The sequence below is a fragment of the Brassica napus genome, chromosome C3 (assembly GCF_020379485.1).
Source record: "Brassica napus cultivar Da-Ae chromosome C3, Da-Ae, whole genome shotgun sequence".
NCBI lineage: Eukaryota > Viridiplantae > Streptophyta > Magnoliopsida > Brassicales > Brassicaceae > Brassica > Brassica napus.
In genome coordinates, this window is record NC_063446.1 from 51,156,527 (window position 1) to 51,176,075 (window position 19,549).

The following is a 19,549-nucleotide window of genomic DNA, read 5'->3' on the forward strand; positions in this document are numbered from 1 at the left end:
TGTTCTCGGATTACTGTGTCTGAGTGTCAGAGGTGTTGGAGACTCCATTGCTTGAAGCTGGGATGGGTTCTTCTTCTTCAGTTGGTGAATGTTGATCCACTTCTACGTCTTGTGCCTCTTCCTCAGTCGATTCTTTAGCAGCAAATGTGTGTACACTCTCTTCCCTTTCATCAACCTTTGTAGCATTCTTCTTTTGTTTCTTATGAACTGAAGACACTACAGGACTCGCATCAATACCTGCTTGGCGCCTACTACGACGGTTTTGATCATTAACAGCTTGAGATTTCATCAAAGAAGATTACCTGAAACAAAACTAGAATTTTTAGTATTAAACATCAACAAGAACACCTTCACAGTCATCCCTAACACAGAAACTCTCGTCATCAGATTGATATCCTATATCTTCAATTGGCTGGACCGATGGTTCATAATCGAACCTCTCTTCTGTCTCTAACTCATGGTATCCTCTTGGTGGTGCCCGCATAACAATATACCAAGGTGAGCTTTCATCTTCTCTTGAATAGAAGACCTGTTTAGCTTGCGATGGCAGAATGTAAGGATCATTTGCAAATGATGACTGGTTCATACTGAGATTCACAAGTGTGAAACCTTCTTCCTCTTTAACTCTTTTCCCTTTGTGAGCCCAACTACACTTAAACAGGGGAACTTGGAACATGTGGTAGTCCAGCAGTATGATATCCTTTATCACTCCATAGTAAGCTACCATGTCCGCCATTTGCTTGGAATCTTTAGCACTAGCTCGGCACATTGAAAATGCTTCATATGTAACCCCACTGTTCTGTGTATTGCGCTTTACATCATCAGAATGGTATCGATGTCCATTAACAACATATCCCTTGTATGTGTGAGCATTATTTCTTGGTCCAAAAGCAAGCCATCTCAGCCTTTTCAAATGTTCCTTCGAGTTATTAGGTATCTAAATAACATGAAACAAAAAACAATCCATAATCATACAAAATCTAAAGATTAAAGCATATTATAAGCTCATTTACCTTATCTTTTATCCACTGTGGGAACCTCTCTGTATGGTATTTCCACAATAGAGTTTCATTTTTTGTGCATCTTTCATCTGTAGCTTGCAGTTCTTCCAAATGCAACCTGCTTTCTTTAAGTTAGATGATGAATAAAATAGTTCAACTCTATATATCTAACTGCTGTTTTACTTACTCAATATACGGATCCATGACTGCTGCATTCATGAGGATATAACGATGAGCAGTCTCTCTCTCCTTATCTGTTAGGGTTACTTCTGTAGCTTTCTGCAGTGGTCTGCCTTCAAGGACATTCTCAGTTGCCTCAATATCTTCATTTCTATTAATTGCTTCTTGGACTGGAACAGATTTTCGAAGGAACTCCATACAAAATGCAAGCATTCACTAGACAAATATCCCTCAGCCATACAAGCTTCGGGTCTTGCAAAATTCTTGACATAAGCCTTTAGTGTCTTCATATATCTACATATCAGTAAATATATTTTTAGTTATATTATTGAAGTATACGGCAAAGACAAAAAAAATTACCTCTCAAACGGATATATCCATCTGAAGTGTACAGGGCCACCCAAGCGTGCTTCTTTTGCTAGATGGAGTGGAAGGTGAAACATAATGTCGAACAGTGATGGTGGAAAGAACCTCTCCAACTGGCACATTGTTTCCACAATCTCAGCTTCTAGTGTCAATAGCTTCTTTGGATCAATAACTCGTTGGCAAAGTCTGTTGAAGTAGTTGCAGATACGATTTACAGCTATCCGAGGTCCTTTTGGCAATAAACCTCTCAATGCCACAGGAAAAAGGTTCTGCAAAAGAACATGATGGTCATGTGACTTCATGCTGCCGATATTGGGAGGATCCAATGACACAGTTGGATATATTTGCACAATATCCATCAGGGCCTCTAAAGTTGGATAGCCGTCTACAGAATTGCCTTTTTTCTTCCTTGGAAAGCCAGAAGGCAGCTGGAAGCAAGTAAGTTCTCTTCCCACGTTTCTCTAGATGTAAGATGCTCCTGATTCCCATGTCTTGTAAATCTTTTCTTGCTTTCAATCCATCCTTTGATTTTTCGTTATTCATAAGAATAGATAGTAGTGCGTCAGAGACATTCTTCTCGACGTGCATAACATCTATGTTATGTCTCACAGGCATATCCTGCCAACATTATGTAGAGTTAATTATCACAAAACAAAGAAGATAGACCTTTTTCAGAAAATAAATTCAGAAAGTTAAATTTAAGTGTAAAGCAGAATGTACCTTCCAATAAGGTAAGTCAAAGAAGATAGACCTTTTTTCCACCTCCATAAATCATCATCTTCTTCAATTTCTTCAGCTGAAATGACATCATCATCATCATCTTCTGCTTCAGCCCTTTTTCGCTTCCCCTTTTTAGCTAAAGGTCTTCCAAAATCATTTATAAATTCTCTACGGCTTTCAAATATTTCTTTCCACTCTGAATCCTCTTTGAAACACCAAGCTCCACTGTGTTGTCAAACCAACCCTTTCTACGTCTGTAGGGATGACCAGGCATGAGGCGCTTCCTGTTGCCCATATAAACATGTTTTCGACCAAACTTAAGCCACCTATGCGGTGTCTCCTTCCCACATACATTACATGCTTGCTTCCCCTTAACTTTACATCCAGCTAATGTCCCCAAACCTGGGTAGTCTGTGATACTCCACAACAACATAGCTCTTAAATTAAAACTCTCCTTCTTAAAGGAATCATAAACTTCAATACCTTCGGTCCACAAGTCCTTGAGGTCCTCTATCAGTGGCTGTAGATAGACGTCAATGTTGTTGCTAGGAGCTGTGGGTCCAGGTATCAACATTGTCAACATAATGTTCTCTGCTTTCATGCACTGAGTTGGAGCCATATTGTAGTTGACTAAGAGAACAGACCATGTGTTGTACTTGGTGTTTTGGTCGAGAATGGATTCATCCCATCAGTAGAAAGACCTAGTCTAAGGTTTCTTGCTTCAGAAGCAAATTCCGGCTTTTTATCGTTTACCTGAACCCAAGTCAAAGAATCCACAGGATGCCGCATAGATCCATCTTCAGTTGCATTGTTGAAGTGCCAACACAAATCCTCAGCCAACCGTTTTGATCTAAACATCCTTTTGAATCTGTCTTTTATAGGAAAATATCTAAGCACCTTACATGGAACTCCTTTCTTCTCCTCAACAGTGTGCTTATCCCTTTCCCATCTTGATTCACTACATCTTGGAACTAACTCCGCATACTGTTTCCTATAAAGTATACAATCGTTTTTGCAGGCGTGGATGACATCATAACCAAAACCAAACACTTTTAAGAACTTCTTCATCTCATCCGTAGACTTAGGTAGAACATTATCCCGAGGTAGCATGTCATGAACTAATGTCAGTAGCTGGTCGAAATAGCTCTCTGACATCCCACTCCTGACCTTTATCCGGTAAAGTCCCATGATAGCAGCAACCTTGGTGTATTTCTGACATGTCGGGTACAGTGGAGTTTCTGCATCATCTAACTTCTTCCTAAACTCGCCCTCTTCTGGCCTGTCAATACCATCAAAATCCTCTGCATTCTGCTTCTCAGATGGTTGATTACCATCGCTCGCCATGAAAGCTGTCCTGATCAACTCTTAAGCCTCATTTTCAGACGTCTGAACATCTGCTATCTTATCAGGCCATATATCCCCGTGTTTACTCCAATACTTACATCTCTTGTACTTCTGATCCATCCCTCTAATCACGAGATGTTTAAAAACTGTCTCACTTGTTTGATGGCAGACATTGCGACAATCAACGCAAGGGCAGAACATTTCAACTGGATCACCCAATCGTCTTGCTGAATAAGAAACAAACTCACTAGCACCTTGCTCATACTCGAGACTATTCCTGTCAGATGTTAGCAAATGATAAATAAAAATTCAGAATCAAAATTTCATGAATGAAACCAATAAAGATGTGCAAAACACAGTTAAATTAATACCTTGGTAACCATACCCAAGCTTTATCCATGGCACAACAGCTCTGACCAAATGTATATAAAAACACTAACTATTATGCCTCAAGAACACACAAAGAAATCTTATGGAAGAATCAGTATAAATCGGATTGATTTTACCTGAGAAAAATGTCTTCTCTTTTGTTTAAACGAGCTGAATAATAAAATCAATGCTATAAAATCAATTGAAACAAAATCAAAAGTATAGCCAAACCCAAAAAAATACACGACAAGTACCTTTCTCGGAAAATCTGAATCAAAAGCTCCCTGGAAAAGAGTAAAGGACTGAATCAATTGGACATGCAACCCTAAATAAAAATAAACGATTTGTTTATCAGATACAAAAAAAAAAAAACATATCTAACATCGACTGTACCTATGATTCAGAATCGAACAATTCTTGTGTGTTTAGAGCTTCTGGAAAACCATATCGACGAGATTGAAATAGGAGCAGAATCTAGATAGAGATGAGATTTATGTGTTATAGATGAGATTAATGTGTTAGAGTGAGAATCGTAGAGAATCGTGAAAATGTTCGAGACGAAGAGATAGAGGAGATAGAGGAACATAAAAATAATTAAAAATTGGTAAGCCCGGGCAAATGAAAACTTTTCCGCCTAAATTATATGTAGGGCTTCCACCTAAAGTGCTAAGTAAACTGCCTATTAAAATTCTTAAAAATTCGGCCCAACCAAAGATAGCGTTTACAATTTTATAAACGCTATCTAAACCCAATTATGTATCAACCATAGCATAAACAAAAAAACCGCTATCCTACTACGCTATAAAAACCCTCTTTTCTTGTAGTGTATGTTGATGAGGGTAATCCTACTTACATATGTGAGTACTGTAAGGCTAAAATGTGGTATGGTGAACGTCTAGACCGAAATACGAGAACAAAGAAGAATCCTATTTTTTCTCTATGTTATGGACAAGGCCAAGTCAAGCTGCCTATGTTGAGAGAAAGTCCGTTAGTTATAAAACAACTGCTTTATGGGAAAGATGAGAAAAGTCGTTACTACCAGAAAAACTTAAGAGCATTGAACATGCTGTTTTCATTTACTTCTCTCGGTGGTAAGGTTGATCGCTCTATTCCTAATGGTGTTGGTCCAAAAACTTTTACATTGCAAGGGGAAAACTACCATTTGATGGGCAGTATGAAACCAGATCTTGGTGATTCAGCTAAGTTTTCTCAGCTATACATCGTCGACATTGAAAGCGAGGTTGATGATAGAGACTCGGTAATGAGGTATTGACGATAATTTACAATTATGAGCTACAACTTATGTGTCCCTGACGTGTTCAATGATAAATTTTAATTTTATTTCCTTGCAGAAAGTACAACACATAAGCAGATAAAGTGAAGAAGCAGGCCAGGAAAAAACAGATTATTGAGGATATCATCAAAGTTCTTGACGATGTTAATCCCTATGTGAAGCAGTTTAGGCAGGCACGTGAGAGATTGAGCATGGAACCTAATGAGAAGTTTCATATGAGGATTGTGAGTAATCGTGAGAAAGATGAATGGACGTATAATACTCCAACCGCGTCTGAAGTGGCTGCTTTAATTCTTGGAGACTTCAATTTGGAGATGGATAGACGTGACATTATTTTACAAGAGAAACAGACTCGCAGGTTAAAAAGGATTAGTGAGATACATCCTTCTTATCTTGCACTTCAGTATCCTCTTATTTTAACCCATGGAGAAGATGGATTCAGACTTGGAATTAAAAAATGAGATTATCCTGCTACTAATAAACTAAAGAGAAAGGATATAAGTATGAGGCAGTGGTTTGCTTTTCGTCTATTTGAGAGGGATGGCGAGTGTCAAACTCTTCTACACTCGAGGAGATTATTTCAGCAGTTTTTGGTTGATGCATTCACGACTATTGAGACCAACCGGCTCTGTTTTTTAAAGCTGAATCAGAAATGTTTGAGGTCTGACAGCTACGACTCAATTAAGCAGGCTGAGAATGGAGGCAAAGTTGATATGAATGATCAAGGTGCTCGATTTGTTTTGCATGCTTCTTTCACTGGTTCACCAAGATACATGAAGAATAACTATCTAGATGCAATAGCCATTTGTAAACATTTTGGTTTCCCAGATCTGTTCATCACCTTTACATGCAACCCTAAATGGCCAGAAATTACAAGATATCTGCTCTAGCGGAATTTGAATGCAGAGGATAAGCCAGAAATCATTTCTCGAGTATTCAAGATGAAGTTGGATTCACTAATGACAGATTTGACTGACAATGAAATCTTAGGGAAAACAGTGGCATGTAAGTTATATTTTATTTGTGTTGTTCACTATAAATATATGGTCGCATATGTTTAAATATTTCCTGACATGAAACTTGTTATTGAATGCAGCAATGTATACTGTTGAGTTCCAGAAACGTGGATTGCCGCATGCGCACATTTTGTTATTCATGCATCCCAGTTCTAAATTCTCTACGACTGACCATATTGACCAGACCATTTCAGCAGAGATTCCAGACAAAACAGAAAATCCAGATCTCTATGAAGTGATTAAAGACATGATGATTCATGGCCCTTGTGGAGTTGTCAATTTGAAATCACCATGTATGGAGAATGGAAAATGTTCTAAACTATTTCCAAAGGCATTTGCAACTAGAACCACTGGTAATAAAGAGGGCTTCCCAGTTTACAGGAGACGGGATAATGGTCATTTTGTTGAAAAGAAAGGTTTCAAGTGCGACAACAGATATGTTATACCATATAATAGAACTATGTCCCTTATGTACAGAGCTCATATTAATCTGGAGAGGTGTAATCAGTATGGATCTATCAAGTACTTATTCAAGTACATCAATAAGGGACAAGATTGGATTACTGTTACGGTTGAGGCGCCAAAAGAAGGAGGTTCTTTGGAGAACAACGACGTGAACCAGAAAGCAAACCAAGAAAACAAAAATGAAATAAAAGACTTTTTTTTATGGCAGGTGCTTCTTTTTATACGTCTGGTTTTTCAGTGTAGTGTGATCGTAGTTGAAACATATGTTGTTATTTAACAGTTTATTTATTTCTTTGTCAGATACGTCTCTGCTTGTGAATCTTCATGGAGAACTCTTAAGTTTCCTATTCATTACAGATCAGTACCAGTTGAGAAATTTCAGTTTCATTTGCCAGGGAAGCATATTATTATCTTTAAGGACGATGACACATATGAGGAAGCAAGTCGCATGTTGATTCAGAATATGTATATGATGGCTTGGTTTGAGTTGAACAAGGTTAGCTCCGCTGCTAGAAATCTAACTTTAGCTGAAACTCCAACAAGGTTTATTTGGAACAAAAAAGATAGAAAATTGCAAGAAAGGAAAAGAGGTTTCAGCATTGGGAGAATTAACTATGCCCCCAAGAAGTTTGAGGAAGCATATTTCCTACGTATGTTGCTGAATATAGTTCGTGGACCAACATGCTTTGATGACATAAAGACCTTTAACCATGTACTTTATCCTACGTACAAAGAAGCATGTTTTGCTCGTGGTTTATTAGACGATGATCAAGAATACATTGATTATATTATCAGGTCAAGCTATTCGTGTTCTGTATCCTGTATGCGACATTCCTTTGTTGTCATGCTCATGTCCTTGACTTTATCAAAGCCATAAAGCGTCTGGGAAAATACATGGGAGTTTCTTTCAGATGACATTCAATATAGGCAGAGGAAACAATTTAACAGACCAGGTTATTTATCCTTTCAATTCATCCGGTTTCCAGTTGACATGCTTTCAATATATTATGCATTGTTAGTTTTAACATACATCATTCATTTGTGCAGGGTTGTGTCTAAGTGATGCTGAAAAAAAGGAAGGATCCCTAATGGAGATTGAAAAGATTTTGAAAAGTAATGGAACTTCACTATCAAATTGGAAAAAAATGGCTAAACCCTTTCGCGATGTTACTGATAGTCAAAATGTTTTGATTCTTGATGAGCTAAGCTACAACCGTGAAGAGTTTAGGGAAGAACATGATAGAGACATCTTAAAGATGACTGATGAGCAGAGGAAAATTTACGAGGAAATTATGGATGCAGTTATAGGAAAGAGAGGCGGTGTTTTCTTTGTTTATGGATTTGGTGGAACTGGAAAGATGTTTTTGTGGAGATTATTATTTGCTGCTATTAGATCCAGGGGTGAGATTGTGTTGAATGTTGCCTCAAGTGGTATTGCTTCGCTTCTGTTACAAGGAGGAAGGACTGCGCATTCTAGATTCGGTATACCAATCAATCCTGATGAGTTCTCTCTGTGTAATTTGCCACCAGGGACTTATGCTGCTAATTTCGTTAAAGAAGCCTCACTAATAATTTGGGATGAAGTGCCGATGATGAGCAAGCATTGTTTTCACTCATTGGATAGGAGCTTAGCAGACATTATGAGGAGTACAGAAAATAAGCCATTTGCTGGCAAAGTTGTTGTCTTAGGTGGGGATTTCAGGCAAATGTTGCCTGTTATTAATGGTGGATCGAGGGCTGAAATTGTGTTGAATTCTCTAAATTACTCTTATCTGTGGAGACATTGCAAAGTGCTGAAACTAACAAAGAATATGAGGTTGTTGTCGACTGATTTGACTGCAGAAGAGCTGAAAGAACTTGAAGCATTTTCGCAGTGGATATTGGATGTTGGAGATGGAGTAGCTGGTGAGCCTAATGATGGTGATGCACTAATCACTATTCCAGATGAGTTTCTGATTATGGATACAAACGATCCTATAGAATCCATTAGCAAAGAAGTTTATGGAGATGCAACAGCTCTGCAGCAGCAGAAAGATCCTATTTTTTTCCAAGAGAGAGCTATTCTATGCCCGACAAATGAGGACATGAAAAATATAAATCAGCATATGCTGGATACACTTGATGGTAATTACATTTTCATTGCATACTTTTTGGTTATCGGTTTGTTTTTAACATCTTAACTCGAGTACAAATTTGTTTGAATTTCAGGTGAGGAGAGAATCTATTTAAGCTCTGGCAGCATAGATCCATCTGATACATGATCTGTTAATGATCAAGCTCTCACATCAGATTTTCTTAACAGTATCAAGGCGTCAGGTTTACCAAATCACAATCTTAGGTTGAAAATTGGATCTCCTGTCATGTTGCTGAGGAATATTGATCATGTTGGAGGACTGATGAATGGAACTAGATAGCAGATTATAGATGTCTGATTTCTGTGTCAAGGCGAGAATTATTACATGAAAGAAAGTTGGTGATGTTGTTTTAATTCCGCGACTGTCCATTACTCCATCAGACAATAAGTTTCCATTCAAGATGAGGAGAAGACAGCTTCCAATATCAGTGGCCTTTGCTATCACGATAAATAAAAGTCAGGGGCAATCTCTCTCACATGTTGGAATATTTCTACCGCGACCAGTCTTTAATCAATATTTCTCATGGACAACTCTATATTGCTATCTCTAGGGTCACATCCAAAAAAGGTTTGAAGATTTTGATTGTTGATGAGGATGGAAAGCCTCAGAAACAAACAAGAAATGTTGTTTTCAAAGAGATTTTTCAAAATCTCTGAGTTCGTTTTTTATCCTATACTATGTTTGTTTTTATTTCACAGACAGGTTCTTGTCTTTCACAGCATTAGCGTGTGTGATTACGCTCAGACAATGTGAACTTTAGGATCTCCAAAGTTCAGTATAAAATAAACATTTTCATCTTACATTTTATAGTTCAAAATTAAAGCAAATGTGATGTTCATGTCAAACTATAGCAAACATCAAACATCCGTATGTTCCATTTTCCTATCTATCCAGACTCAGTTCCAGTCCTAAAGCAGTAATAATATTAAAGTTTCATTCCTAATACAGTACTAATATGATATAAGTAGTACATTACCTTATTTACGTAATAAACTGTTTCATAGCCATGTCTTATCTCAGCACGTCATCTCCATAAACGGTTGAAAAAATAAACATTATCAGTTTAACAACCCTGTAAATAGTTACAATTTGTACCTTTGAAGTATTGAGTTTGACATTGTATCTACACTTATGGATACTATAGTGTCCATGTTATTGAGCAAATATACTTATCTTCTGTCGGTATAGGCTGTATTTCACCACGCCTTTCCATTTTATAGCAATTAAAGTATTTCCTCACTGGATCCAACTTCTAAAACAGATAAAAAAAAGAATTAGATATGTATTTGCTTTCTTCTTCATTAATCCTTTAAACAGAACGAGATTGGAAAGAAAGACACATATGAGTTTTTGTTCAATTACCCTTTGCGATCTGATGCAGTTCTTCTGTCGGAGCTCTCGCCATCTTCATATCTTATCAAAATCAAACCAGTATACCAATATATGAGTTTGGATGTCTCGGCTCGGCTTCTGTTTTATCAGATCCATACCATTAAATCTATTGGACCTGACTTGCTAATCAAATAAATAACCAAAAAACATCTCATTAAAAAGCTGTTTGAAATCATCAATCAATAAAGTATGGAAAATATATAACTTACTTTTTTTTGTCGGTTTATGCTAAAAGTCTTCAATATGTATGGTTAAATCGAAATTATCACGAATCTGAACCATCGGTGATGCCTTTTTGATGTACTTTTATTCTACTTTGTTAACACCTTCAGCTATACAAAAGCATGTAAAAACAAACCAGAGTAAGAGTACAAATAAACAATTTACGAAACTAGAAATCTTTGATCAAAACAAAAACTTACAGATCGAGCCCATTATTGGATGCATGTTTGAACGATTAATTGTCTCTCTTTCTTCGAACAGAAAATAATATGATTCGTCTAATTTTTTCCAGATTCTTCGCTTTGTATAGATATCTGAATGGTCTGTCGGTTCCTTTTTTTTTTTAAGACATGACTTTCTGGATTTTTTTATCTGGATATCCCTAAGCTATTTAACTTTCAGACCACAACTTTTTTAATTATTTAATACAGGCAAGGAAGTACGGTAAACGGTCCAAGAAGGCATTACTATTGTTAGCCCATTTCGTATTATCCAATCCAATGTAAATAAAACATGTATTAGGTATATGTATTTTATAAAAAAGTGACATACGGTCACAAGCCCAAATACAATATTCAAAATAATCGGTAGTATTATTGTCCATCTTTATTTAAATTTGTATTGATAAACCATATTAATAAAACTACCAAATTAAGGGAAATTAATACAAAATTAACATAAAAAGGAAGAAGCATAGGAATATCAATTATTATATTTAGTTTAAAAATTACATTATATTATAAAAATATACTCATAAAGTAAATATGGACTGTACCAAATATAAAAAGTTTATCTTGGTTACTAATTTTTTTATCCAAACAAAACTGATAACTAAATAATGAAATGAAACCAAACTCTTAAATCACTTCGCAGTTTATATATCTTTTGAACCAAAAATCGTCTCATACGTAAACAAAACGTCCATGTCTAAACATATTAGAGAACAACCAAAAAGATTAATAACGTTTTTTTTAAAAATACCCGCGCTTTCTAATATAGACTATCCTTTATAAGTAAATAAACTCGGTTCATAAATGGGTCTTAACATCCCAGCCCCAATAACTTGAAAACTGAATTAACCTAATTGACATAAACCTAAATTTCGAATGTCCATCACTATGAAAAGTTAAAATAAATTATTCTCAGTTAAATATCTTAAACTCAAATATTAAAATTCAGATCAGAAAAATTAGTAACTTTTAAATAGAAAATCTAACTAAAATGTTATCAGCGCGGGTCAAAATCTAGTAAAATTGAAAAAATCGTACGGTGTAGTATAATAGTATAGGTAATCATGCGGTGAGATTATGATATACTATTTTAATTAAATTATATAGTATAGATAACACATAATATAATACTAGCAATATTCAATATTGTACGGTGTTTACAAGAAACGAAAATTAAAATTTATGCGATTTTGCGATAATATATACTATAGTATTTTATTTATAACGTGATATTATTTATAGGAACGAACATTAATGTGTCTCCAGATATTAACTTATTTAACCAAAAATATTATTTTTAACTAGGTTGTTAACAAATTTTAATTTTTCCCCTAACAATTTAAATTTATATATCACAATAGCAACAAATAAATATTTTGAAATATTTCTTGTATGCTCCGAGATCTTTAAACTTATTCTTCAAATAATATAAATAACAAAAACAAACTAATATTGTCATATAAATAAATTTTGGTTTTTTGAATATTATTTTCTACATTTTTTTAATAGTACAAAAATTCATTAAAGTACAAAAATCACATGTTAACTTTTAGATTTTTACGCGATTTAATCAGATTTTTAATCAACCAAGTTTTTATTAATTTGAACCGGATTATATACGGATCACCGGTTCCGAGTTGGATATGAAAACACTGAATATCTATTTTAACATAAACATGTAGATTAAAATTAAAAAAATAGTACTTAATACCAACTAATATTTATACTCAAAAATCAATAAATGGTTAAAGTTTGGTCCATTTAGCATATAGAACATATACATATATTTATATATATTTGCAACTGAAAATATTGTGAACTTTATTCTTTCATGCAATCTTAAATGTTCATAACATCTATAGACATGTGTATATGCAAGTTTTGTTTCATACGTCTGCCTAGCTGATGTAACCCGGATTAGCAGCAGAAACAAATCATATGACGGTTTGGTTTATGGGTATGTGTGTGGAAGATTTGGGCTTATTATTATGGTTTTGGATTGTGTTTTGATCAGGAAAAAAGCCCAAGAGGTTATACATCAAAGTAAGCCTAATTTTATGAAGTTAAAAGTCCAAGAAAGTTCAAAAAAACAAGTGATTTATTTGATGTCCAAAAAAGTGACGAAAATTAGAAAGTATATTGCATGGAAAGCTTCTCTCTCCTCCATGCAAGAAATGCTTGTTCCAAGAACTATCTCTCTCCTCCATGCAATGTTTTATCATTACCTAGAATAATAAATATTTAGCTTTGTTTGCAAGTTTTGTTATTCTATAAATAAGTTGTAATCTTCAATGAAATAATAAGAGTGATTTGATATTTTTAGAAACCTTTGAGAGTGATTCTCAGCTTTGTTCCTTCGGAAAATTTTCTATCCGTCTTGGTGCGTCATATCCAAGGGATCCTTTGTCCGTATGGATTTCGTATTTCTGTTGCGAGGTGTGTGAACCCAAGCAACAAATCCTTCTAAGTCGTCTTGGTGTGTCATATCCTCGGGCCTAGGAGCAGGTAAATCAAGGGCTTTCTGCAACCTTTGTGTGACCCTTCGTTTCACTTTCCTTTGATCGAGTATTCGATTCAAAGCTTATCCTTTACCAACCTTCAAGTGCCGATTCCCGGGAGAGTTTTCATTATTTGGTATCAGAGCACACTTGAGGGTTCGGTGTTCACTTCTGTCATTCACCATTCTCATCTTTCCATTTTCCAGAAAAAAAAAAGAAAAAAGAAAAAAAGAGAGTTCAATGAGAATCCAAGAGATTATCCCTTCTGAAGCTTAACCAAGACAGCTCTTTCATCTTTCGTAATGTTTAGCTAGGTGTGTGAACCCGAAGGCAGTGAACCCAGGCGATCTTGTGAGATAACTCTCATGGCCATAGGTTCTAAACATTATGACGGATTTGAGGGCAAATCCTTTTAAAGGAGGAGGGGATGATGTAACCCGGATCAGCAGCGGAAACAAATCATATGATGGTTTAGCTTATGGGTATGTGTGTGGAAGATTTGGGCTTATTATTATGGTTTCGGCTTGTGTTTTGATCAGGAAAAAGGCCCAAGAGGTTATACATCAAAGTCAACCCAATTTTATGAAGTTAAAAGTCCAAGAAAGTTCAAAAAACAACAGGTTTATTTGATTTCCAAAAAAAGTGACGAAAATTAGAAAGTAAATTGCATGGAAAGCTTCTCTCTCCTCCATGCAAGGAATGCTTGTTCCAAGAACTATCTCTTTTCTCCATGCAATGTTTTATCATTACCTAGAATAATAAATCTCTAGCTTTGTTTGCAAGTTTTGTTATTCTATAAATAAGTTGTAATCTTCAATGAAATAATAAGAGTGATTTGATATTTTTGGAAACCTTGAGAGTGATTCTCAGCTTTGTTCCTTCGGAAACTTTTCGATCAGTCTTGGTTGTCATATCTAAGGGATCCTTTGTCCGTATGGATATCGTATTTCTGTTGCGAGGTAACCCAAGCAACAAATCCTTCTAAGTCGTCTTGGTGTGTCATATCCTCGGGCTTAGGAGCGGGTAAGTCAAAAGCTTTCCGCAACCTTTGTGTGACCCTTCCTTCCACTTTCCTTTGATCGAGTATACGATTCAAAGCGTATCCTTTACCAACCTTCAAGTGCCGATTCCCGGGAGGGTTTTCATTACTAGCATATAGTGAGTGATGATGGAGACATGTCAAACAAAAGCAAACATGTATTTTACATGAATTTCCCAGAATTATATATGTTATTTAATATAATCTAGTTTATATTATAGTAATATCAATAAATGTTTAAATCTAGTTAAGATTTTGGCCGCCAAGGCGCTGTTCAGAGGTTGACCCGGCGAATATGCCCAAATCGGTGTAGCTAGGCGTTGACCCGCGTAAGACCGTCTAATTTCCGCGTTGACCGCCTAAGTTTTTTCTTCCGTCCGTGTAAAGTTGAAACACGGTTAATTTTTTTTACTTATTATTGACAAATTTTTTGTAATTATTCATTACTGAATAATTACAATTAGCTATCAAACCCAAAACAAACATATACATACTGCATTTAGGGATTTTTTCGTACCAAACAGACTATTTACGAATCAAAAATGGCTATTTAAAATTATATATAAAAAGTAATATAATTATGTCTAGAACTTGTGTCATCATATTTAAATTAGCTAAATATATTATAAATATGTTAAATTATATTTAAAACTAGGCCCCGCGTAATTTTCGAGTACTTCTCGATTTTTCGGTAATTCGCTAGGCCCGGAGTTGCCGCCCGACTAGCGCCTAGCGCCTAGCGTGATTGATGAAAGTGACATGTCATACAAAAGCACACAAGTGCTATATATGAATTTTCATGATATGTATATGTTATATGGAAAAACAATTGTATATAAAGGATGAAAAAGGAGTTTCGATGGTAAGATGTCAAATAGAATGTATTGTTGTTGTATTTCGTTAGTTTAATAAAAAAATAAGATACACATGATAGATTTGTTGGCTAATTTGTTGTACAGTTGATTACATTTTCACTACCAATTTTACCCTTAATGAATTTTTAATTAGTAAGCAAAAGTGTAATAGTACAAAAGGTAATATACCAAATAAGGGTATGGATAAATCTAAAAAATGATATTTGTTTAATCGTATTGACTATCTTTTCTAGATATTTTGTTGAATAACAAGCTAGGCTTTGAAAAATAACGAGAATAATTCATGGGAGGAGCACAATTGGGTTAAGAAAGGATTGAGTTTTTCATGGTCTTCAACTGAAACCAGATATAAAATTTTGAAACCAGATATGAAAAGGTAATGATTGGGAAAGTGCTTTTGAAAAATTCAAAAATTAAGATAGGAGAGAGAATAAATCGATCTCTGCATTTTCTTTTCATTTGTTTGGTTGTTGGGATAGTTTTGTTTAGGCTCAAAATGTTTAGTGCGGTCCAGGTGGAACAAGGTATGAAACGCCATTTGGTTACCATTCAAGCTATTCAAGCTAACTTTAGTATTGTGGTTTTAATTAAAATAAAAAAATAAATAAATACAAACACACACAGCTTTTTGATAGACCACACCCAAAAATATGAAGAAGAAGAATATGTGTCGTTACATCACTGTTTAGCTGTTTAATTAGTTTATTATCATTTTTATTTTATGTAAAATGTGTAGTATTTTTTTTAGGGATATTTTGCTTAAAAACAAAGGAAAACATCGAAACCTATCAAATGCCAAAAATAGTAAAACAAGCAGATGGATTGGTGACGTGGTGAGGTGAAATTGTCGAGACTACCCTTCGATATAGCGATCTTTCTATAACAGAGATTGTAGGCAAGTACAATTAGAATCTTTGGATATCTAGCTAAATACAAGAAGATTTTGAAAAGATATTGGAATAGATTTGTGAAATTTACCTCGTTCAGAGAGAATGAATTGTGCTCTCCTGCATGTGTAATCTTCTCCACTCATAATCTGACACATTCGGTGCCCAAAGGAAAAAGAAAATGATCCAGCTAAGAAATTTGAGATAACGTACGAACCTTGGGTAATGAAAAACTTGTACTGTTCAGAAAACATTGGGCGTCTATAAATGGTGGTGTCCAGTCTGATATGCTCAGAAAAATTGGGAGTGTTCTTTCCTAATGAGTTGTTGTTTAGTCGAATTGACGAAATTAATTGACTTAAGATGTTTGGTATGATTTTTGGATGGACACATAAGTTTAAATGTCGTCACCAAAAACAATTAGAATGTTAAAATTAAAATTAAAGAAATTAACTGACTTACTAGACATGGTCGACGATTGAGTTTGGCACTTTCCGGGACAAGTATGGAAATGTATATTAGCAAATATGTTTGGGAATATTGGATGGATGGTTAACATGTTTAATTGACGTCTAAAATAAAATTTAGACGTGTAATAATATTATTGAATGTGTTCGTAAACCGGCTAACCATGAAGTAAAGATAAGTATTTCATACTTTGCATGGGCATGTATGATTGTCAACACAATATTTAATATTGGGAATATTGGTTAGTGTCAAGTATGGAAATGTATATTAGCAAATATGTTTGGAAAATATTGGATGGATAGTTAACATGTTTAATTGATGTCTAAAATAAAATTTAGACGGATAATACTATTATTGAACGTGTTAGTAAACCGGCTAACCATAAAGTAAAGATAAGTATTTCATACTTTGCATGGGCATGTTGATTGTCAACGCAATGTATAATATTGGGAATATTGGTTGGATGGTTAACATGTTTAAGTGACGTCTACAATAAAATTTAGACGGGTAATACTAATATTGAACATGTAATATATACCAAAATATGTGTTAAATATTTGTAACTAATAATATAAAGAGAATTCGCCAAGCATTTGATTTCAATAGCTGGTTAATAATTTAAAAGGGAAATTTATAGTGTATATGGCTAAAGAAAATTTTACACCTCCACTTGGCAAGAGACATCATATATATATATATATATAATAAATAAGAGTTTGCTTAGCAGTTTGATAGGGCTTTTACATAGATAGAAAGTTAGGAACAACAACAATACTCAGGTGTGTGAAATAGAAATGTAACAGGTCGGATGGGTTAGAGTATTCCCACATCCGACTGAATCCCTTGTCCTCCGTTCAGCCCCTGCAAGTGATAAATATTTTATGTAAGATTCAGTGAGTTACTTGGTTAATATAATATTTGGCCGGGTATTGTAGAACTTACATCGACAGTAAATGATGTTTCTTGGTTTGCGAATAGGATAGCGTCATGGCGATTGTCAGTTACCATTTTCTCAGGGCTGTCATGTGGTGTCTGGCCTTAAGTGTGTACATCTGACTGAATCCCTTATCCTCCATTCAGCCCCTGCAAGTGATAAAATATTTTGTGTAAGAATCAGTGAGATATCCGGTTATAATAATATTTGGCAGGATATTGAGGAACTTACATCGACAGTAAATGAACCAGGCTTCGTGTTTCATTGTGACTTGTAGCTGCCTGGAGATGATGAATCAACCAAATCGCAATGAGAAAGAGGGCTTTTCACCTATCTCAACAAGCTTCCCAAACGGTGAAGCTCTGATGGTGTCTACTTCTTCAGCGTTGAGTATTTTCCTAATGGCATATGGTTTGTGATACAGCGTTACCCTAACTTCAATTGGTTCTTCGCCGATGGTGAAAATCCGGTCTGGAATGTGAATAGGTGGCACTGTGTGTTCGTCGTCTTCCATTTGGTTACTGGAGTTGCAGAAACTAGGGTTTGGCACTAGGTTGCGATGATATTGAGAAGAGAGAGATAGAAGATTGTGGTCGGACAAGGAGATATCTTTTAGATAGGTAAAGATACTACTGGAGAAGAGAAAGATATACTAAATCTAATGGGATCTCTAGAATTTAGGACTGAAAAAATCCAGAGGTAAGTACCTTCGTATCTTCTATCCAGATTTTGTATTCTCACGCCAAATGAGCCAGTATAGGGGTATCAGTGTCTCTTAAAATTAACAATAGTGACAGAAGGAATGTCTCTTGGTAGTGTGTTAAATAACATATAAATAGTTGGTACACGTCCTAATTTCTCTTTTTTTATATGTTTCTTTGTTTTATTATACTATCCTATTTTTTAAAAGAAAGCAGTACAATTTTAGAAAATACATAAATGGTAATGTATATATTTTCTATTAATTACATACTTTTTTACGATTAATGTCTTACAAAAATTTATTAAATACTTATTATAATATGATTGACTTATAAAGAACCTAATTTATGATAATTTTTGTTATTCTTTTTACTTGCCTCACATTATTATAATATGTATCTAATTTTAAGGACAATAATCCTTATAATATACTGCCTTTTTTCTTTAAAGATAGATATTTTATTGTTTTCACATATATTAAAAACACATTAAATCACTATCATAAATATATTATTTCTATAATTTTTAATTTTCAAGATAATTAGTGAGTAATAACATATAAAATTTCATATTTGATATATATAATATTTTTAAACCAATATATATATATATATATATATAATAATATTAGTTTTAATGATTTTTTAGTTTATAAAACATAAATATATTATGTATGCCGCATTTACACTATTCATTACACATGTCACCATTCACATTTTGTTTTAAACCGGTTCTTTTAGACGAACCGCACTTGTCCTGCAATATGCGTTTTTCTAACACAAACCGCACTTAAACTGCACCGCACTAACCAATCCGCTTGTCCCATCCCGCTCAACCCGCTGTTACCATTCGGAGCCTTAGTTAAGAAAATAAGAAAATGCAGTGGTAGCTTACTTGGAGGTATAAGAGCATGATCAATGGGAGAGACTGATTTGAAATTCTTAGAGCATGATTTGACACTTTTCTCCTAAGAGACGTCTCTTATATCTTTTATTTAGAGACGTTTCTTAGTGTTTTTTTTTAAGTTAAAAAACGTATATTACACTAAGAACCTCATCCTAAAAACCCCTATTAATCATGCTACAAAACACACAGAAATAGTGTATCGCATATGAAATGTGTCAAGATGTTAATACAAAGAGAGAATGTGTCCCCAAGCATAAATTTTTCATATTTTATTCTAACATGATTTTTTTTAAAGCTATCTATGTCTAATAATTAGTATAAACTACAAACTGTTGTGAATGAAGAAGGAAACTTGTGTGTATTATTAGGTCGACCAACTGGTCTTTATATACATATGGTAATGACGGTCTAAGTACTGGATCGACATGAGATCGTACTTATCCTTAACTAGATAATGACTAGCAATACGTAAGATAAACACCAACTATAATGTAGATAAACACAAG

General features: G+C 34.7%; 2 protein-coding genes and 1 pseudogene across 2 annotated transcripts; 2 read left to right on the forward strand and 1 right to left on the reverse strand.

Moving 5' to 3' along the window:
* Positions 1 to 328: 328 nt before the first annotated feature.
* Positions 329 to 2,886, reverse strand: LOC106383263. The gene is made up of 8 exons (XM_048749743.1): positions 2,751 to 2,886; positions 2,440 to 2,678; positions 1,945 to 2,165; positions 1,542 to 1,850; positions 1,423 to 1,475; positions 1,189 to 1,351; positions 1,014 to 1,119; positions 329 to 937 (listed from the first exon to the last, which is right to left on the reverse strand). The coding sequence occupies exons 1-8, from the start codon at positions 2,884 to 2,886 to the stop codon at positions 329 to 331; spliced, it is 1,836 nt and encodes a 611-aa protein (XP_048605700.1).
* A 1,581-nt stretch (positions 2,887 to 4,467) lies between these two features.
* LOC111208963 (ATP-dependent DNA helicase PIF1-like) lies at positions 4,468 to 9,024 on the forward strand. The gene has a single exon (XM_048751440.1). The coding sequence runs from the start codon at positions 7,844 to 7,846 to the stop codon at positions 8,933 to 8,935; it is 1,092 nt and encodes a 363-aa protein (XP_048607397.1). The 5' UTR covers positions 4,468 to 7,843; the 3' UTR covers positions 8,936 to 9,024.
* Positions 9,017 to 9,546, forward strand: LOC125583152 (annotated as a pseudogene).
* Positions 9,547 to 19,549: the final 10,003 nt, after the last annotated feature.